General features: G+C 36.5%; 1 protein-coding gene across 3 annotated transcripts in view; it reads right to left on the bottom strand.

The window, feature by feature from the left end:
* The window catches only part of LOC134225240 (pre-mRNA-splicing regulator female-lethal(2)D), a 56,648-nt gene that overhangs the window by 32,152 nt on the left and 1,291 nt on the right, over positions 1-23,205 (bottom strand). For 2 of the 3 annotated variants that reach the window (XM_062705151.1, XM_062705152.1), the window contains exon 2: positions 227-808. In XM_062705151.1, coding sequence (XP_062561135.1) covers positions 227-458 — 232 coding nt within the window. In that variant the 5' untranslated portion in view covers positions 459-808. Of the gene's footprint in view, positions 1-226; positions 809-12,008; positions 12,351-23,205 lie in introns of those variants that run through there. The other variant, XM_062705154.1, reaches the window with a different exon arrangement.

The raw sequence follows: 23,205 nt of genomic DNA, 5'->3' as shown, positions 1-23,205 counted from the left end.
CTATCAAATCATAACAAAAACAACCCGTCAACTGAGACAAATAATCGGATACTACTGTAAAACTTTGCTGGGAAAGAGTTAATTAAAGTCAAAATACTGATTATAGTTTCTGTTTTTCGGTTTGTTTGGACTGTTTGTCTGGATTTGTTTTTGATACTTAGAGAAGAAAGATAGAAAGAGGTATAATGGGCGAGTCTTTTATCGAGGCTCGATGATCGATCGGTACCTTCCAGCATACGGCAGTGATACTCCAGCGCTTCGCCGGTGCGCCCGGACTGTGCAACCGCAGCACCGGAACCAGGTCCGGCACCGGCTACGCCGGCTGCTGCTGGTGCTCCAACGTTGGCCGCGGACGGGGCGGCGGCGACGGCACTGTTCAGCGACGGGGGCGACGACGCGGACAACGACGCACTGTGATCGGTGTCCATAAGATTCGAAGTGTCCTCTGCACTCTGCATTGCCTGCGATTGCGGGATAGTGATTTATTCCTACAGCTTGCCGCTCTCTTTCTTTCACTTCAGTTGAATCAGTGTCTGATATTGGGTTTCTTCTTGTTCACAACACACAAAATCAACCGTCCCAGGTAGGGCGGCGACTGCTATCCGACTGGCCTGTGCTTCACTTGTTTTCGCGTATTTTCGTCCCCAATCCGTACACGAAACGGAACCACTTACGAAAAAAAACAACTTTCACTAAATTCTTCTTGGCTGGTACTTTTCTTGATTCGACAGGCGGCACAAAAACGGGAACCGTTGATTAACTTTTCAGCTTGAAGTATATTGTTGAAGGCTGGATGCGGGCACGATATCTGAAAAATTTGAAAAAAAAGATAAATTGGTAAGAAAAGCTATAAAAGACTAAATAATATTCATTTTTTTTAAATAAACGAAAATTACTAATCAAGCATGGACGAAGTTGGAAAAAGTTTTTGGAGACTGTGGCCTCACGTAAAAACGGGGACAACCTGAAAAGTGGTTGTGGGACATTTCATCTAATGACATTTGGTCGAAACAGTGTTTGCTCAACAATTTATTACTGTAGTGTACTAAATTAATTGACTCCTCATTAATAGTTTATCATATTCTTGTTTTGTATCTATTTTGTTTCTCTTAATGTTCCCGTACTGTAAATGAATTAAGTCATTTTTTACTGTTCAATTTCGGTCGATTAGAAGCTACAGCTTCAACGAAATCCCACAAAATAAAACCCTGATTAATCCACCTAGCGGTGTTGATGCGTTCCTCGTGCGATAGATTTTTTCGAGTGATTTTTTCGCGTATTTTCCTTATAAAGAAATTTTGTTTTGGCCATGACTTATAAGCCTATTGTCCGATCTGGGATTAGATTCCCCCGTAAATCTCCTACTGATGATGAGCCCAAATTTCTGGTGCCTGGTGTTGGGAAATTGGTCTCATTAGTTCCCACTGAGCTACAGAAGACGACGGAGCTTAGTAGGCAGAGCACTTATCTAGCGTACTGGGGTCGTATGATCAAACCCCACTGTAGGAAGCGGTGACCGTCTAATACATTTTTCGAACTAAATCTTTCACATGTTGTGCAATTGCACAAAACGAGTTTTCAAACATAGCAATTATTAATAATTGTTTATTACAGAGTCCAACTATTTCTTTTTTTTTTTTTTTCGAGAGTTGACCAGTTGTAGTCTTAATAGACTGGTATCTCGGCTGGGCTCTCCATGTGATACACAATACTAGCAGACGACTAAAGCTATGTTGCTCACTAGGTCACTGCGGCCTGGGTTTGTATTGTGATCATACCGATACATTATTCTTTCTATCTACAGTCTGTCAATTATAAACCGAACAAATAATGGAAGCTCAACATGTACATAGATGTTTTCTGAATAAGTAGTTAACATGTAAATTTAATTATTAGTTACTTGGAGCCGACATTCAATACCTAATAGTAGTCTATGTTGACAACGGGTGGTACTGTTGCCATTTTCCAAGTAACAATTTCGAATAAAGATGTAATGATATCATTCTGGTAGGGTAGTTTCAAAATAGATTAATTTAAGTACTATTGTAATAAATGGACACATTGAAGAGCTTCCCTTATTTTAACACGGTTGAGTATCGGATGTTTGTCAATACGTCGTCGAGTTAATTGTATCCTATCAGTCACAGTAATGTCATATGTTAAAGTTTCAGTAGTATAATAGTGATCATTATACAAAATTTCTGTCCAGTTGTTCCGTAATTGCTTTTTTTGGTCAAGTTCTATTCCCTTTTCTAATATTCAAACCTTTATTATTTATTAAAATAATGAGGTCTAAAATTCAGTTATTCAGATTCAGGGTATACAATATTCAATATAATAGTGGATGAACGCATCATATGGTCTATCCTCGTTTCCGTAAGTGGTCAAGTTATTAGTCTTGTAGCAATAATAGTGGTACTAGTTATTCTCTATCTTGTGAGTGCAATGGTCACAATTAACTATTCTAAACAAAACTCCGTCTCTTGTGTTTCTGTCTACCGATGGTCATGTATTTATTTTCGTTTTTTATTATTTATTTGATATCATTAAATTTCAGTCATTTATTTTACTATCGGTCATTTATTTTATTATAAGGTAAAGGTCAGCGAATTTGTCTTAATACGAGAAACACTAAGTCATGTCCCCTATATATCCGCTAATTTCTCTAACTAACCTAATAGAAGGAAGAGAGAAACAGTTTTTTTGCGTTGATCCATGCAGCTAGAGAGACTAAAATAAAAAGATTATCGAGAAGATATAATAGATACATTCACTATCTCCAATGCCAAATTAGTAAATCTACAAATTCTACTTTTCACTACTAAAATTCTACTTCAGCTATAATACGGGTACAAAATGAATTATTGTTAGCTACTACTACAAGTATAAATAGACGTATGCTATTTGGATAAGCGTTTGTTTCAGGGTCTTGTTAGTATTAGAGTTATGTTAGTTAGACCCCTACTGAGCCCTGCCGGCACCTCCAAATTTACCAATAGGCAGTTGTTGTTAGATCGTGCGACACTAACCATTAGTTAACTTGGAGGCATGGTACCTCAAGTGTTTGGTAGAACTCTTGACCTTATTTAAGTAAGATGTGATAAAAGTTTCTCTACGGAGCTTATTTTCAAACCATTACCATTAAAATAACGATATTCTTGTGAAGGAGATATAAAAATGGAAAAATATCTTAATTTTTTAATTTAGTGTTGAACTTAACCTTTGTTTGAAAAAAGCACTCTATTAAACAACAAAAATAAAAATAAAATAAAAATCTGTTTAAGACACTTGAAATATCAACGTCAAGCCCCTTATCCATGGACAGGGATTACAGAGTCCAACTATTTCTCGGTAAAATATATTTATACCAAGTTTTACGTCGCATTTCCAATCAGTGTTGGAAAATTGCATTTCTGTAAAATAAAATTGTGTAATTTTCATGTACATGTAACCCTAAAGGATACTAGAACTTTTACTAAGAGGTCATGGCTCTAAATCTGAAATTTGCGGCTTGAGAACCGAATTAGTGTTCAGAGACTATATACTATCTCTCCATACTCAAGTGGGAAGTGTCTTCCGACCTTTTTGGGAGCAACCACTCCTCAATAATGGTCACTGTCCATGCCTTCCTTGCTAACACCTCCCAGAGGCCACGATGGCGATTCGATACCGCCGACTGAGAAACCTATGACCACTACCTCCGATGCGCCCTTGAGAATAGCACTCCGTCAACACTATCTGAATTCGCTCCGGTTGTCTTGGATGCTGCTGGGACACCTATACTAGAAACCAGCAGCCGACCTGGACGTGGTCGGTGGACGAAACCTGAATTCGGGTGGTAAAAGCTCTCAGTGGCAAGCGTAGTAACCCCCCCCCCCATACTGGCATTTGTTCGGAATTCCCTCAAAGAGCGATCATTTCAAGTGGTCATCGGAAATTAGGGGTGACATTGCGCAACCCCGACTCGAAACGAGATGCGCAATGAGGACCCAATCTTCCGTAATCTACCAGGATGAACCCGGCGTACCCCAAGGATCAGTCCTGGCGGTCACCTTATTGTTGGTCGCCATGAGTGGGGTCTTTCGCTTCCTACCATCCAACGTTTACGTTTTCATTTACGCCGATGACATCCTATTTTGTCGTCGTCGTAGACACACCAGGACGCACTCGTATTAGAGCGCAATCCGCCGCAAGAGCCGTCCTTCGTTGGGCAACTTCGATAGAATTTAGCATGACCGATAGAATTTAGCATTAAAGTACTCGGCGTCTCCACCGACCGTGGCCTCACATTTCTGCCTCATTTTTGCTCCGTCAAAGTCAACTGCCGCAACAGGATCAACTTAATCAAAGCCCTTTCATAGCCCCGCAGGAACAGCAACAGGGGTATTCGTCTCCGCATTGGAGAAGTCATCATAGACAGCCGGCTGCTGTACGGTCTTGAACTCACTTGCATTGCATACCGTAATCTCCTTAATATGCATCAAGGCTGCTTCCCTCACCGTTTTTACTGCCGGAAGTCGCAGGATCCCTCTCATTATTGAAGAGGACGCAAGACGCTTCAAGGAGACAACATGGAGGATCTTCGTAGCTCGGTGGCTGAGTTGCTAAACTCGGAGTACAGAAAATAAACTTCGCTACACCGACAACTTCGTTTCGAGGCAAGGGGTCGGCCTAGGAGCCACATGTAGTAACCTAACAGTGACAAATAGTATTCTCAAGCAATGTAACATTTTTTCGGTTGAAACCACGGCCCTGCTTATTGCTGCCACTACACCCTACGTCAAACCTATCATAATCTTGACTGACTCCGCTAGTGCAATCGCTGTGCTTCAAAGCGATCACCCAAAATACCCATGCATTCAGGCCATTCTCCTCAATCGACAACCTTCGCGCAGATGCCGGGACATTGTGGAGTGCCAGGGAATGTTGCAGCCAGTGGTGCAAATCTGTGAACCTTGCTGACAAAACAAGAAGTAGGCGATGCGAAATACTCGCGAACACTTGTTTTGCCTTTTTCTTGCCTGCCTAATACTCGCAGAGAAAACAGAAAAACGAACCCCGAAAAAAGTTCGTGAAGCTTCGTGAGTCATTCGGGTTAATTTGTCAAAATATCATAAAAACAACCTTGGAACATGTTTTTCACGGATGTTCGAGTAAGAACATATTTGTTATTATTATTGTGTTTATCTTAAGTGAAATTTGTCCATTGTATTCGAAGTTACCACAAATACTTGCGACCGTGATTTATACTCGCGAACTTGCTCTGCTCGTACTCGCGAACAAAGCAAGCGCCAGAAATGTGCAGGCGGTAGGTTCGTGCGAATGTGGCGTTTTTGGTAGGCCCAATCAGGCTTGGCATTTACTCACACAATGAGTTAAAACGCGTGAGACTAAAATTCCTCAAAAAGGAAGCCTCATATTAAGCTGCATGAAAAGCGACTCCAGTGTATACGGTTTTGACCGATTAATAGATTTGTTCGACTGCTTCAACTCTGAATGAAAATTATTAAGCTCTTTTAAGGGAATGTCTTTAACGAGTAAAAATTAAATAGAACAGTCCTAAACACGCATTATGACATTGATCGAACTGTTTCCTAAGCAAACACGGTAAATACAATAACCTACTGGCTACCATTAGATTAGCCAACTAATTATCATAAATTTATTCGCCACCACCAATTCCGTCCTTTGGAAAGAGGCTCAAAGATACTCAATGAACAACTTTTTCCTCACCTCATTGAGTCAAACCATTCAGTTATCATTGAGAAATGAATATATTTCGGAGCTATCCGAAAAAGAGAGAAACACAAAAGTACAAAAGAGAAGAGCAAAGATTCGTGTGTCGAGAGCAGTGAGCATTTTTTTTCTTCTCCTGATTCGCTCTGAGGAGCATTCCATCCCTGGGCCCAATTACACTCTTTTTTACTCGTGAAGCGAGTATTTCCACCGCTGGTTACAAGACCGGCGTTTTACAACCTCGGGTGTCAAAACCTGGATTAAAAGAATCGTCTGTCAGGATTGAGAGAACTAGTAGGTAGCCTCCGATTCCACGCAGCTACGGAAGATTAAGGGATCAACAACTCGCTGGAAGGACATGCCCAGTAGAGTGATTCAAATTTTGTCTTTTTGGCTTCCCGATGCTCAGTGTTGGTAAAATCTCAAATTCTCAAATCTCATCGGCGATTCCAATCATGCTTGAGTCAAATCTCATTATAATCATGGCCCAGAGAATCGCTCATGATTCGAATCGCGATTCGAATCATTGCACGATTTTTACGTGTTCTTCATTGTTGAATGCATTGAATTAACTTTTTTAGTTTTAAACAATGACTAAAAAATTCATATGTAAACATCACATACGTCTCGATTGCATTTAGAGCGAAATTGTTGATCGGCGAGTGAGCGAAACGATGCGATTCTGTCCGAGAAGCTCAAGCACGATGCTCTCCCTACTGAATCACAAGCGAGTTAGCTCGCACGCGCAGTTTGAAGTATGTATGAACACTATTATGAAAACAGTAACTTTTATGGAAAACCGTTCCCCAACGCTTCCCGTTAAACTGTAAAAACATATGAGTACAATGGCAACATAGAAAATTTTACATGAAAACATGCCATCTTTGTTGCGAAATGATTTTGATGCTTGCAAGAAAAGTTATTAAGGAAATATTAAAAATTTAATTTAAGACAAAAAAAAAATCAATATCAATAATGAGTATTTTTGTTTTCCCCATAACTTTGCTTCCAAATGACAAATCGCTTCGCAGCCACAACTAAGGGTGGCCACTGAAATTCGATGTTCAAATTCCCGGTTTTTTTCCCGCTTTTCCCTGATACATTTTGTCAAATTTTCCCGGTTTTATTTAACTTGGTGTTTTATTTTCTGACCAAACCGTGTGTTATGCGAAATGCTTTAATCAACAGGCACACTGAAATTGTGCGCTTCGTGGCCATGTAGTTAGTGTCAACCGGCATTTAATCAATATGGTAATACCAGATAAGCAGCTAACTACAACAATGATTCGTTTCTTAGTTGCAAAACTTTCGTAAATGTTTTTCTTGGTTTTAAAACTTTCGTAAGTTACTGACAAAGCCAATGGACATTGCATTGCAGTCTAGTGTGGTTCTTCCTTCTTAGAGCATAATGTTCACAGAAAGCAGTAAAATCGTATAATATTTTATAGTATAGCCGAAATATTTTCAATGTTCAGCTCTCGGTTTGTTTTTATTCAGACTATTTCAAAGAATACCTTCCTGTACATTATGATTTTGACACAATTAGATTCGTAATTTAATCAATTTTTCATTTTAAATTTCTAGAATTCTGTTTACTTTTTTCAGTTTTGGAACTTTTGGAACTTATTCTTTATTGTAACAAGTTGAAAAATATTTGCAAAATTAGTGCCTCATCTAAAGGCGAACTTGGACATTAGAAGAATAACAAGTTGAATACATTCATTAAAAAAAATAATATTTCGATATTTGATTCTATGCCTGCCTCATAACATAGTATTTATGATATATGACACTCGAAATTAATATCAAAATGATCTAGCAGGGATTGAATCCAAAAGAGAATAAAAAATCTCTGATCCCCGACTCAAAATGAGGGAGCACAAGGCGTTGTTCGTTATGTATTAGGATCGATTTATGCAAACTCTGTAATCTAGTAACAGCTCAAACCAAATTTGGAAAAAGATCTACTTAATTTTTGTACCGCACACACGCACCTACGTGGTGTGTTCAAATAATTCAGTTAGAATGCGACTGAGTAATAAATATTAAAGAGTAAATCTATTCAACTTCATTAAAAACTTTAAAAGGTTTTGAATGTAACTTGATGAGAATTTATTTTTTCCCGGTTCATGTCCTGAATTCCCGGTTTTCCCGTTTTTCCCGGTTAAGTGGCCACCCTGAACAGTTGCATTTCAGCTTGAGAAATAATCTATGTAGTCAATGTGTTGATTTTATTTATATAGCTCATTCTCAAGGAACGGTCTTTCATATAAGGGTATTTTCACAGTAATTTCCAAACAAACTTTAAATGACGTGTGCATAATCAAATTATGTACATCCAAATTTGCTAAGAACTTAGGAGAACTATCAAAATGGCAAATGCAATCGTTTAAGCACAGGGGGGAGGGGGGTAGGCAAAAAAGTCAAAATTTGAATCACTCTAATGCCCTGCCACATGTATCAACAGATCATCTCCCGTCTTCGCGCTGTTCACACCCGTTTTTCGCATATCTTCGGTGGTACCGTGACATGCCCTATTACCGTGGGGTTAAGGACGTGTCCACAATAAATTCGCTATATAAAATTCAATTTGTAACAATCGCCCATGAAAACTATGTCGCTTAAATCAATATTAAATACATTTGAAGGGGAAAATATGTTTTGTGCTTCAACTCATAAAAAAATGAAGATAATAGTATTCGACATTTGACTCATGAATATGCCTAATACCGCGTACATTCCGAAGAAGATTCCAAATACCGCGGAGAAAATTGCCTAATACCGTGCCCTATCAAACAAGCTCAAATGATGAGCTTAAGAGCACATTTACAATAAAATATGTAAATAATTGAATCATATACTAATTTTAATTAAATTATTAGCTCATACATACTAAAAAACGTAATATAAATTTACTATTTTACAGAGATACCTACTGAGAAAATAATCATTTCTTGGGAAGTTAGCAATTTTTCAATATTGACGGTTTATTAATTTTTCAAATAATTTACTTCACATTTATTTAGGTTTTAGATAGATGATATCCAATCGAGTGTCTAAGTAGATTTGAAGAAAATGGGAGGATTTGTATTCAGATGAAAAATACTCTACCTTTATTTCTAAAGGAAACTGCACAGGAAAAATATTTACGCCTAGTCTGTGGTAAATATGGCATAAATGATATTCTATTCGTATGTGCTGAACGACACAATAAAGACGATTTGTATGTTCATTAGATGTATACCATCTTCAAGTCTTCCAACAGAAGTTTCTCTTTGGGGAAGTATTGGAATAATACATATTGCAATATGTAATTCATCTGAATGATGCTTCCCTAGTAATCCTACGCATAAAATGTCGTAGATATTTAATATGAATGTTTCAATACCTATACGATATTGTCGAGTGGTCTATGTATTCAATGTGGCCTAATACCGCGACAATTGTTTTGATCAATAAAAATGCAAAAACAAGAAATTTAAATACCATTTCAGTACTCAGCTCATTTTTTATAGCTGTAAAACTGGGCTCAATGAGATATTGGAAGTAAATATCATTTAAAAATCAAGTTACAAGACTTGGAAGTATAACCGTAGTTTTAAGCGTTTTGCTAAGCGGATGCAAATTTTGGCTGGTCGAGCCATACATTTTCACATTTATTTTTTAGCGCCTAATTTACGTCACAAATATCCACAATAATAATTTGCTAACATTTTCTGATATATATTTGTGCATTTCACCAAATAATGTGATGTGTATGACAGACAGTACCTCTATATTCACCAATTTAGATGAAATCCACGGAATTAGGCAATGCGCGGAATTAGGGCAGGTCACGGTAGTCCATTTGGAGTGGAGTGTTGAATTCCGTCGAACATGTGATTTGCCGGTGTCTGAAGTTCGACGCTGAGTTTCGGACAGATGATAACCCTGTAACATTTTATGCAGCGTCTTCTGTTTTATCACCGTAACAGTTTTATCACCGACCAATATTTTATCGGTTTTTTAATGCCCTAGTTTTAAATATTCTGTCTTATTTAATTTGAATCTGTTATCATATTACAATAAACCTTGCTTCTGGAAGTTCCCTAGGTTGGACATAAGGGTGGCTCCGTGTCAAGCCCTCTCCTTTTCATCAAACACCCACCTGACCTTAGCTTCACTGGACAAGTGAAGAAATTGATCCCTGTATCAAAAATTCCCCAAAAAAAAAAACTTCAAAAAATCTCGGATGCACACCTTGAAAGCGCCAGCTGAAACTGGGTTCCAGATTTTTCACCACAGGCCCACTACTTTCCTAGCCGCAACAATCTTCGTCTAGACGTAATACAAGTTTAAACTGGTCAAGATTTTCAGATATAAGTAACATAAGGATGAAAAGTTACTAATTTTGTACCCTAGCAACGGCCAATCTTGAAAGATGATTAAATTTTTTTTCGAAACATCCTAAAATTGGTCAAATATTAAGAAAGTTAAAATAATTTCAATCTAGGGTCAATATGACCCCAGAGCACAGACACCGTAAGTTTTTTAATCACAGACAGAAGGTTAATTAAATCATAAAGCATTGATATGGTATGCAAAACGCTTTTGAAACTATGCAATTTTCACATTTCACTAATTGGAACTTGAACTTGTACGGGGAATTAGTTGAAACGTTTACAATAAATTTGTCCTAATATTAATGAGAAATTTGTCTGAATTTCCACGGAAACACGATCCAGGCATTTACTGGAAAATTAGACACTCCCCTGAACGATTAACTTTATTTTTCGGAGGGCTACGCGGAAATAACGCGCAGAGGGAAATTCCCGCATAGAACAAATCATGCATAGTGTGCGTTGATTCAAGTTTGCCTACGTAGACATGGAACATGGAATGATTTATTAATCAACTTTAGAAGAATGATTTCGTATAGATTCATGTAAGTAAACTTTTGATTAGTTTCACAGGCGGCTTATTTTGCTTGCGCAAACCTCCTGTCTACACTAAGGGTCGTCGTACTAGGTCTTTTTGAAGTATTTCTCAAAACCAGGCCTTGAAGTACATGTTAATTGAGGACCTACATATTTAAGAGTTCAATAGTGCTCTTTGTGATACCGCATCTTAGGCATGCCCCACAATTCGCAGTGGTCAGAGGAAATGACGCCAAGACCTTGCACGGCATCTTCTATTCTGGCCAGCGAAAAAAAATTATTTCAGAATCGTCCATTCTCTGATTAATTTAGGGAGAAGTTTTAGAAAAACTAAAAATATTGGACTTTCTGGGAAATTTCTAAACTGATTGATTACATTTCGGCGATTTCTCGCATAACTTTTCAAAAGGACCTAAGTAACATTTTTTTCATGATTTAATTTGAATAGCGCAATCAACAGAAAAACATGTAAGCTTTTGATTGCAGTACTCAAATTAATTCATGAAAAAAATGTTACTTAGGTCCTTTTGAAAAGTTAAGCGAGATTTAATTAATTCATTTGTATTGTATTTCCCACCTATTGCAATATCCAGAACTATCAACATTTTTTAAATGTCATCAACATAAATATAAACACAACATTGCGAATTCAGCAATAGCTACCTTACCTTACCGGGAAAATCGACATTGTTGTTTCAAAAGGGCGAAAGTCGCAAACGTAAACATTGACTTCTTCTGCTGATTTCAGGAAGATTAGAGACTTCTGGCAGTATTTTCCACTTCCGTTCGATAGAAGGCGCGGAGCGCCACCAGTTCCAAGTGGTTGTTAGCTGGGAGCGGTCCTATTTGTGGAGAAATTTGCAGGAAAAGGCATTGTTTACGTTTGCGACATTGGCCCTTATGAAACAACCCTGTCGAAATATTCATTGGTGGCGCTTTGAATTTTGCAGGATTCCAAATTTTTCTTGCAAGGCGTAATATGTTTTTTTTTTGTTTTTTCTTCATACATATAATGACTTAAAATCTGCAAGAATAAAAAAAAACCCTGTACCTGTATTTTATAACCTTTGTAATACTTGGCTGTTATCAGCAACAAACCTATTATGCATAAAAACACAACAAATAAATCAATGCCATTGGGCACACAATTACTTCCAAAGCATCAATCAAATCGCCATGGCCAATACAATACTAATGATGTGCCACCGTTGTCGAGCTTCGAAAACTGCCACCACCCACATTTCTTGGAAAACCCTCGTACGCAAATCACAGAAAAAATGCTTTCATTATACAACGAGAACCGAACCAAACGGGTTCCACTAATTTCGACGATCACTACACACTTCTTTTTCTCACCAATCACTTGCAGGCAGGCAGGCAGGCAGCAGCAGCACCATTCGCTTCGTACACTTCACATGCCCTAGTTTACGCATGAGGCAAATTGGTGACGCCTCGATAATACAATTTCCAGTTGCACATCGCTAATCAGTGATTTTGCGAATCTTCACTTTTCTCTACCCAACCAAACTGTTTGCCACTTGATCCGGGTTAATTTTCATTCACTAAATCCGGGAAAAAACTAAGAAATGCACACGAGAAAATTCCATTGGGCAACCATATTTTTCTCCTATATTTGATTTTTTCCACTTTTGTCCCAGCCAGCAGCTACAACATTAACGTTAACGAAACTGCTCCGCTGGCGAAAGGTAGGACGGTATAAGGTCTGCGAACAAGAAGTATAGACGGAGGACCATACTTTTCTGACGACGAACGACTACGTGAGCATTGGCGTTGCTATTTCCAATCAATGCACGGTTCGTTCGCTTGTATGGGTGATGGTGACGTTAGGGTGAACCGGCGATTGTGTTGGATCACTGTTGTGCTGTGTTCGATATCGTGAGGACCTCTGACGTGAACGTGTAATTCGGCATGTTCGACAATAAATTGGAATGGTTCCCAGCGAACCGCGGCGATCTGTTAGAGTTTAGCACCTTTTATTGTGTGAAAGTGGAAAATATCATGGAATGGCTCCGGCTTACAGTAATCAACGGAAGATGTTATTGTTCAGGTTTGCGACTCTACGTTTTGTATTTGTTACAAGTAAACTTTTCTATGGAACAAAAAACGACGAACGTGATTTACGACTCTGACCTATATATGAATAGAAAACGCTTTTTTTGTTACAAGCTGACAGTTAATATTATCTTCTTCTTCTTCTTCAACGGCTCTACCTTCCAACTGGAACTTGGCCTGCTTTTCAACTTAGTATTCTATTAGCATATCCTCAGTTATGAATTGAAAAACTTTTCTATGCCTGCCATTGCATGAATATGTATCTTGTGTGGCAAGTACAATGGATACACTATACCCAGGGTGTCGAGAATGTTTCCCACCCGAAAACATCCTAGACCGGACCGAGAATCGAACTGGCTATCTCCGGATTGGTAATCCTACGCCTTTGCTCGCAAGGCTATTGGAGACTAAAATACAGTAGAACATCTTGTTTTTGCAACAGTCAAATAGGTTTTAAAATCCAAGATGATCTACGTAATTTAAAAATATTTTTGGTCATTATTGGATGCATATGAAAAACGTTTTGCAGATAAGAATGAGAATAGTAGATTGTGTCAGGTTTTTGCATTAAATGGTACTTTTTTTTAGTTTCATTATAAAGATTTGCGTATAATAGTTTATCACTTAAATTAGGGTTACCGCTTCGCAATTTCAGAACTTCCGAAAATGCAACTTCCGTTGTTAACTCAACATAATCATATAAGGAGAAAAAAATGATCTCCCATCAGTGCAATAGTGACGGACGAAGCAAGGAAATTGGCACATTAACGGACGTAGAAGAAAATTAAAAGCTATTTTAAGAATAAATAAAATTGTTTTTATATATTATTCACGATATTAAATTCTGTGAAGCCTTCGAATGTTTAAGGTTTATAAAATAAATAAGGCGGATACAAATAATTTAAAAAAAAATGTCTCCCCCCTTGGATTTTTCTACCCAAAAATAACATTTGAGTGAGCAACAATGAAAATTTCTGAAAATTTTGAGGATTTTCAAAACATTCTTTAACAAATCCGTTTTTTATCCGATTTATCTGTTTTTTTTTTCATTTTAATATTTATTTTTTTATTGACCTTCTTAACCTTTAGGAGATCAGCAGTACATATTTTTTTTATTAATTATTTGTAACAGCCTAAGTACAAAAAACATCGTTTTAAGCAGGCCTAGCTAAATGAAAATAACGTAAAAAACATAAGCGCACATCATTAGTATAAACAAATTGCTTAGATAAAGAATCGGTATAAAAACGTTAAAAAATACGGTTACAAAACTAAGTAAATAGCGACCCTAGTGTGAAGTTTTGTCATAATATGTGAAGTTTTGGATTTTGGTAGCAAAAATTTTAAACGTATTGCAAGAATCGATTGGGGTCTGTACAAAATTTTTTTTAGAAAGCTCGAATCACTTTTTGATTTCTTCCTGTGTTTCTCGTGACCCGTTTTTGAATGATCAACAGCATATGCTAGCAAAATTAGGCCGAACCATTACAGGGTCTTTATGTGCTTGTAGAAATTTAGTTTGCGTTTTCAGAGCATTTTTTCCATGTAAAACTTTCCTGGGTTTTCTTTATATTTCTTGTTGCAGATTATTTTATTATTTATTTTAAATGAGGTATAAATAAATTTGAAAGGTAAATAGGAAATCGATAATTATAGAGGAGGTTGCCATTATAAAAGCAGGTTAATCAGATAAGCAAATAGTCAGTAGTTTACTAAAGACGACTGTCACTATAATTCTGAAACTATGAAGATTTAAGGTGACACGGGAAGCACGAACAATCATCAAATCGTCATCATTATCATCATTGAATACTTAACTTTTTTTCCTGTAACAAATATGATTTTGAAAAAGTATCCTCGGCGCGTGCTTACTCGCAATCTACATGCTGATACATTTACAGTTACATCAAACAACTGAAAACCGAAATACGCCGCTTCAAAGTTGCGAGGTGATAATGCTAGAAAGAGACGAAAGATAGGAAAAATAACACGGTGTTTAGTACCTCTCCGAGTCACCTTTAACATTGAATGCTGAAATTCTTTCTTGGCTCATTTTAGGCAGTTTGAAACATTACGAGCTTCCATTTTATTTTATCGTCGTCCGCCATTTCCTCGAAAATTCTGTTCTTTTGTAAATTTCCTCCAAGAATTTCTTCAAAAATTCTAGGAATTTTCTAATATTTTTTTTCAAAATGAATTTCCAAATAAATTCCTAAAAAAGTTTCAAAAGAATTTCGAATTTAAAAAAAAATCAAAAAATAATATGCCTTGAAAAGCTCCTCAGGGTGACCACTTAACTTCCATTTTAAAATTCCCGCATATTTCCCGATTTTTCCCCGATATCTTTTGAAAAATTCCCGATATAATTTTGAAGATTTAAAATAAAATTTCTATTCTAATGAAAACAAAATCGTGGATGATTACTTTTTATTCCAAAAGTGCTTTTAATTGAATTTATTTAGTTTAATTGTCTCAGTCGATTCTGTAGCTAATTTAAGGTAAATTTTTAAAACCTCTAACTATTTTAAAAATCGATAGTTCTAGACCAACATTTGAAAAAGATGTTACAGCCATAGTTTATTCTTTTTAGTTCTTTGTCTATGTAGGTAGACGAGGAACCGGGGAGAGTAAATGTTGGCTGTTACGCCCTTTTCAAGTGTTAGTCTAGAGTAAACTTCAAATATATTGAAGAATTCGTTGAGAGAATAAACATTTTTGAGTCTGCCAATATTCTGACATCCATCTTCTCCAACACCTTCAAACTTCAGAGATGAGCCAGCCTAAGGCTGCAAATCCTTTTTTATCTTTATGTATTATACAAATTAATCTCTTAAACTGCTGCAAATCATCTAAACAAAAATTAAAAAAAAAAAAAAAAATTTCATGTTCTTCATTGCTTGTTACCTATATCTCATTTTTTCTTCAATCTATTTTCAGTTCTGGAGACTTATTTTACCTTGACCGGTGATGTATTATTGATATGAATATTTTTACTTAATTGCTTTGCTACACATCCTGATCTTATTATGGCATCATAATTTATTATTTATGCCAGTCCTTCCTTCATCTTTAAACTGGTTTACGATCAAACACTGTCCATCAATCTAAAGCACTTCTCCTGTACAGCGTTACCATGTGACAAAACTAAGATATTAACAACGAATGCCCAGAGATTCTTAAGATGTGTGTTTCCCGATTTCCCGACTAACTGATCACCCTGGCTCTTCCGAAAATGCTTTTAGGAATTCCATCAAAATTTCCTTTATAAGTTTTTCGGAAATCCTTATAATATTTTCTTCAGAAATTCCTATAGGAATTACTTAGGAAATGATTTAAGAAATTCCAGCGAAAATTACTTCAGGAAATTATAAATGACTTTTCGAATGGATTTTTTAAAGTATATTTGGAATGTACTTCCGAAGAAATTTTAGAAAGGTTCTCTAAAGGAATATCCGAAAAAAAAGAATGATGTAATTTTCCACTGAATTCCTGAAGGAAAATTCGGAAAATCAAATTTCATATTGAAATTATAAGCGAATTTCCGAACTCCGAAGGAATTGTGGAGGATTTTATAAAGGAATCTTTGGAGGAATTTTCCAAATGATTTCTAGGTAAATTTTGATGAGGAATTCTTAAAAAAAAGAAAATCCGTAGTTATTCCAAAACGAATTCCTGGCGGATTGCTGAAAACATTTCTGGAATGGTTATTGAAGATATTTTCCAAGGAGAATCTGAAGAATTTATGAAAGAATTAAAACTTCAAATATTTTTTGTACACGTATTTTTGTTTGAGGCAAACATCTATACAAAAGAAGACAATATTCTAAGAAATCGATTAATGAACAACTATAGCTACTGGGAGATGACAGAGTGCTTTTAAGAATACAAAAATGTCTTCAAAATTACGAATTTCCGCAGTGGATATTGGATTTCAAATTACCGGTTTTCCGGTCTTTTAAGACTAAGTTTGCATTTATTCAAACCAATCGACAGTTTTATATTGAAAATAATTTTCTAACATATGAACAATGTTCTTGTTTACGTTTGAGTATAGTTACGTTTAAAGTATAGTTCGTCCGTGAACAAGAATACGATTCAAAAAAATCTTTCTCACCGAAACCTTAAAAGGAAGTCACAAATTACGGTGTGTAATTGTACATCTAATTTCTAATCTTCATCATTACAACTCTTTGATGCAGCCAAGTTTGATTTTTTTCTTGAATACCCATATCGTCTTAAACAAGATTATTGTTGAAAACGAAGGTTTTTCAGCTTTTTAAATGGATTTATAAATGTTCCTAATCTAATATTTAAAAAAATGAAAGCAAGAGAATGCAAAATATATTTATTTGGAGAAATTGGACAACCTAAAATGAATCGATTGACATAATTGAAAATTAAGGAAAGTAAGCTATTTTTTGTTGCTTGAGTTTCAGTCTAGGAATTCTTTCGTGATGTTTGAGATTGCTGCACTATTTTTTTACAAAGAGACAAATGCAGATTTTAAAAGTTTTCCCGGTGGTTATTAAAATTTCCGTATATTTCCCGGTTCGCTGTTCACCCTGTGTAAGGGAACAAGAATTATTTTTGTCACCATTATATTGTTTAAATGATAAGATCATGATCAAAGATCATATTTTTTAAAGTAAATACTTCTTTGTTTTCGATTGTGTAGTTCCCGGGTTGATTGTATCTAATAGTTGTGAGAATTTATTCCCAAGAAATTTACATATGAGACAGTTAGTTCTGAAAATGTATTGCGAGAGTTCGGCTAAGTGCCCGGTGCTGGGAATTTGGTTTCATCAGTACCCGCTAAGCTGCTGGGAACGACGACGGAGGTCCTTCGTAGCTTAGTAGGATAGGCACCTGTCTAGCGTACTGGTTTCGTGGGATCAAACCCCACCGCAGGGAGCGGTCCCTTACTAATATTAAACATGTTGTGCAAATGCATAATCGAGTTTCAGACATAGTAAAAAATTTGAGTACATTGTGCAACGCAAAATGGAACGGATTGCGCGAGCGGCTGCAGGCTTGACAGCTTTTAATTTAAGCGATCTTGTCATCAGAGGCAAGCCACGGCGATGGAGGGTTTGCCCTTCTGATAGGAACCGCACTAATGAAGGATATTTTGAAATCTGTTCCGATTGAATGCGGTAAAAAGATCCGGATTACTTCCAGGAATCGATACGTATGAGCCCTTCCACTTTTGACCTACTGTTGAGGAAAGTTCGGTCTCGACTGGAGAAATTCTCATTTCGGAGGCCTATTTCTCCAACATGTGGATTGTTTCGCACTCTAATGTAAGTGAACTCGAATTTCTTTAAACTATATTTTTCAATGTTTTGAAACTTTTCCCATGGTACTCATGGTACCCCAGTCGCTATAATGGCCAGAATGTTGAAGATGGGTGAATCAACGATTCATAATATGACGATGGATATGAGCGACGTTCTTTGGGAAGTTCTTGTACGTGATTTCCTACCTGTACCGCTTGAAGAAGACTTCAGAAGATACGCCAAAGAGTTCAAAGAGTAGTGGAAGTTTCCGAATTGCTATTGACGGGAAGCACGTCGCCAACCAATGCCCACCCACTTTGTTGTGGTCCACTTTCTACAACTATGAAGGATTTGACTCAATCGTTCTCATGGGATTATGTAACACGAACTTGTGCCCTTCCCAAAACCGAAGTTATGTTTCCTCATTTTATTGTGGGTTACTTTGCGTTCCCCTTAAAGTAATTTCATGCGACCATACCCAGATACAAATCTTGCACCGAGAAAGGTAAACTTTAATACTCGGCTCAGTGTTGCAACGAGAACCATCGAAAATCTCGTTGAAAATACATTCGTGATCCTAGTTTCACGATGGAGAATTATTAATAAAACAATGGATCTGCAACCCGAAAATGCGATGAAAGTTTTCAAGGCATATTGTGGTTCGGGCAACATAATTATCGCATGGGAAAGGCGAGCTAATATCGTGCCATTAGTGATAGTGAGCGCAGGCAAAGTTCAACGGGAAAATAACGCAAGCAGCTTCGTGACAAGATGGCCGATTATTTGATATTAAATTGAATCCCTTTTGATAAAAATAAATAATGTTTAATCTTGAAGTGAAGAGATCATTTGTTTGATCTGAATTTCATCCAGAAAGGCTTATTTCATCACCGGTTTGTAATAGATCCACAATACATACAGAGAATCTGGTATCCATGGTATCCTTTTTTTAATTTCTTTAGGTTTAGGAGAAACTACCTTTAAGAACAAAAGTTCCCATAATGCTGGATAGACACCTTCTCGTGGTGCATTACGGAGTAAGATCTACCACACTGTGCTCTAGTTCTTACTATTCTTGTTAAGGGCCGATGCCCACGTAGCGTTTTTGCAAGCTGCGTGCACGCCGCGTCCGCGCAAGGTACCCAGCATCAAATGTATTGTTTGATGCTGGGTATCTTGCATGAACGCGTGGTGCACGCAGCGTAGAAAACCGCTACGTGGACATCGGCCCTTATACTTATGAGTGATGGTCGGAAGAGTATGGAACGACTATAATTTGCTTTTAGATGACCCATCTTTTGCAGCTTTTGGATGGAGTCAATGAAGTAAATTATGAAAACGTAACTCAATCTTAGGCTGGTCTCGAAGCCGACGACATGAATCTCCAAGCTCCAGAGCGCTGATTAATTAGGAGAATAAGGAAAGAAGCGGATACGATTTTGGTGGATCTGCTGAACCATCTGACTGATTATAGCTCTGTGTAAAGGTGAGATTCTGAAATGCCAATAGAGGTAATAAACTGTAGAGCAAGATTATCGCTGTCGTCACTGGCGAAACATCTTTTGCTGGATAGGATAGGACGCTTAATGTCATTGGAATTGTATTTATTGTAATTAATATGCGTAAGTACATATTGTAATAAATTCAAGAAGCAGTAACCTTAATCAAACTCATAGATTCGAGAAATTAGAATTCAAATGAGACATGAACTTCATAATCTCACAAGACACTTTAAATTCTTAGTGTGCTCTTCTGGAATTTAGATGATATTTTTGAATTCTAATTTTCACGTGAGCTTTTTTTTTAATTCTATTTATTCATTTATACAGTAGCCGTTCGATAACTGCAACATGTTTACTTTTCAGTTAACGAATGCTGTTCGAAGAGCAGTTTTCGAATGTCTACTGTAATTTATAAAACTATCTTCTGTCCTCAATTTCAGAATCGAATGTTAGTATTTTAGAGTAGTTCGTGAACTTTTCTCGAAATTCTAAGATTTTTTTGAGAGCATTACAATTTTTCAGAAACCCATTGAATACACACTTAAAATAGAATTCGCTGTTCGGTAATTTGTTTGACGAAAAACTTCGGTAAACATAAAAAATTTCAGTAAGTTCGGTTAAAAACATTTATTTTACCGGATATCTGTAAAATGTTACCGATCAAACTGTAATTCAAAAATTATATGACAGAGTTCGGTATTTGAAATTACAGATCGTACTGTAAAATCTATTTATTACCGTATACGGTAAAATGAACACCGAACAAACTGTAGAACAGATTCTGTATTACAGTACTTCGGTAAACTAGGTTGAGCTGTCAAACTGTCAAAGCCATACTTGCCCAATGAATCGCCTGCTTTGAGCGTGCTTACAGCGGCACACGAGGAGTTAACTTTCTGAAATCAGAAGCACCTTCATCGAAAAAATATTTGGTAGGCGTAGTAGCGGACACCATCCTTTATAACCGGTACCAAATAGTTTTTCATGAAAAGTTCCTAATTTTGAGAAAAGCCGCGTTAGATGTCTTTCGCCATACAAATTTCTGTCGGTTAACTCTTGCTGGCTATTTGGGCATATACGATAGCGCCTGGGTGTGGAAGCGGCGGGTAGAAAATCAGCCACTGCCAATAATTCATTAGAAACTGTTTGCAGCTAGCGGTTAGTTCAGGACTTTTTTTTTTTATCAAGAAACAGTCATAATTTTTCAGCGGATCCGACATGAAAAAACACGATCAGACATCAAAAGGAGACATAATAACAGGTATTTCATGCGTTCTTGATCAAAGCAGTTCAATATTCAACGTTATAATATTCTTTTCAGATTTTTCTTTTGGTGATTTTTGCGTGATTTTTGTTGGTTCGGGGAATATGTTTATTATGATCAAATGTAAGCCAAGTTCAATTAAAAGCAAATTAATTAAAAAAATATTATGTTTCAAAACCACAAATGTATTTTATTTAATAACAATCATTGAAAGCATTTTAATTTTTTTGTCAAAATATCAAAGTACCGAAACGTTCGGTAGTTTTTGTTTTGATATTACCGAACTGTACGGTATATTTTGACAGATCATCACAACATCAAACTACCGAACGATCTGTAAACGTTTTGGTTTACCGAACTGATTACCGAACGTTCAGCTGTTGAAAGTTCGGTAAAAAATTACCGTATACTGTAAAATATTTGTGTGTAGACTTTCGGTAGTCCCCAGCCTTAAGAGAACATACTATTTAAAATGTGTTTCGGAAAGGCAAGTTTTGAAAAAATGATTCAACAATTGCCAATTCTTTTAGCTGTGATTGACAACTTGGAATAGTAAAAACAGAAAAAAGTAATAATGTAATAGCTGATCGGTTTTTGTTGATTGTTAACAATCAATAAAAATAAAAACATCTTACATTATACAAACATTATATTGCATAAAAGAGGTAAATCGAAAGAGAGTCTCTTGCGAATTACGTCTTTATTTCAATTTTCAATAAGAGCATTCAAAGGTGTTACAAAATATGTCGTTGATTAGAAGTAGGAGTCTCATACGTAAACTCTTCTCTTCTTGTTCTCTCGTAGCTATGTTCTGTATTGGATTGTTGAGTTTTCCGCAGTTCCACAAATAGAGCATGGTTTTCTGATCTTCAACATTTTTATTTTATGTGTAAATCTCTTATATATTTACATTTTCGATCATAAAATAAATAATCATTTTTATTTCTCATTAGAATATTTTCGTTTGACATTGAAGTTCAACTCAGTCTTAATTTCATTTTCATTTTCATTTTGCAGCGTTTGGTGGGGCAATGAGAGCGCAAGTCAATCCAAGGCCGATAATAGAGAGGGTAATGGCAGAAGAGTCCGTGCAGACCACTTGAACGCCATGGGGTAGGATAAGGATGGGGTGAAGTGAGGTTCGGATTTGGAATCGACTCGACACTAATGCAAAATGTAATTGAATGCAAACTAGTCAATGATCAAAGGCTAAAATGATAATTTCAAGATTTCTAGTACAACGTTTTTCTAGTTATTAAAAGCAATGTTTAAAATGCAATGTCTTCTTTTTTGCCTAAGAAGCATCTGATATGGTTTGAAGGCCACTTAGTCATATAGTACAATTATAAGTTATTTAATGTGCTAGCTTTTTGTGACCTCATTGAAAATATAAAAAAAAATATTGCGAATTTGTGTTCTATTTTTAACTTTTATTTATGCAGAATGAAAATTAATTGACTTTGTTTGCTCTGAGTGTAGGTTATGCGTTCGTCAAATCACTTTGTTTACCTAAGTCATTGTTTCGTCAATGTTTTTAAGCTGTGTCGACACTACAAACTCACTGTAAGTTGTATAATGTAAAAGTGGAAACTGCTAAAGAACTTAGTTTGTTTCATTATATTTTTTGTCAAGGTTGCCTATAGCTTTAAACTGTTCTAACAAGTAGCTTTATCGTTGATTAATTACGGTGATTATCTATTAAGTTCTAATCAAGGTCAGGTATAGGATTCACTTTTCGGTGGCAAGCTAAAGCTTCATCACGCCTATTGCCTATCTGTTTGTAAAAATTATCGAGAATGAAGCCGTTATAAGATTGTTTATATACCATCATTATAATGTGTGGTATTTTTTATTATTGCTCTTCGAAGTGAGGCATAACAAAATAAAACTGGCACCACGTTCATAGTTTTGAAAAAACTTCTACTCAGTGAATCCAGCAGTCGATTCCCTACGAATATCTTGAATACTTTGTTTTTCAATAAATACCTAGCTAGCTAAATGTAAGCGTGGCTACGACTCAGCGTCACAGGGAACGCATCAGAAAAGTATTGCCGAAAAGAAGAGAACTCACATCATTATCACTGATGAAAAGGCCTCTGCCTGACTGCACTACCATTCAAGGCTCCAAGACACGATGTCCGTTGGATCACATGCAAATGCCGTAAATTAGTGCGTCAATGCCAGATACGTAACGCGGCACCAAACAAAAATAGTCAACATGTGATACCACCACGACAGGATATGTCTTTGGTTGCCATCTCAGTGCTAATGGCGTAAGCCGACCCACCGCGGCAAGGTAACATATCCGAGGGGAAGGAAGTTCAACTCAGTCTGAATTAGGGCAAAAAATGTCGTTTGTTACAAAAAATCCGAGTAGAGAATCTTTTCCAATTAATTCGATTTTGATATGTGTAAAGGTTCAAACTTTTTGCTTTAGT

The sequence above is a fragment of the Armigeres subalbatus genome, chromosome 3 (assembly GCF_024139115.2).
Source record: "Armigeres subalbatus isolate Guangzhou_Male chromosome 3, GZ_Asu_2, whole genome shotgun sequence".
NCBI lineage: Eukaryota > Metazoa > Arthropoda > Insecta > Diptera > Culicidae > Armigeres > Armigeres subalbatus.
This window is presented reverse-complemented; position numbering and strand designations above follow the sequence as displayed.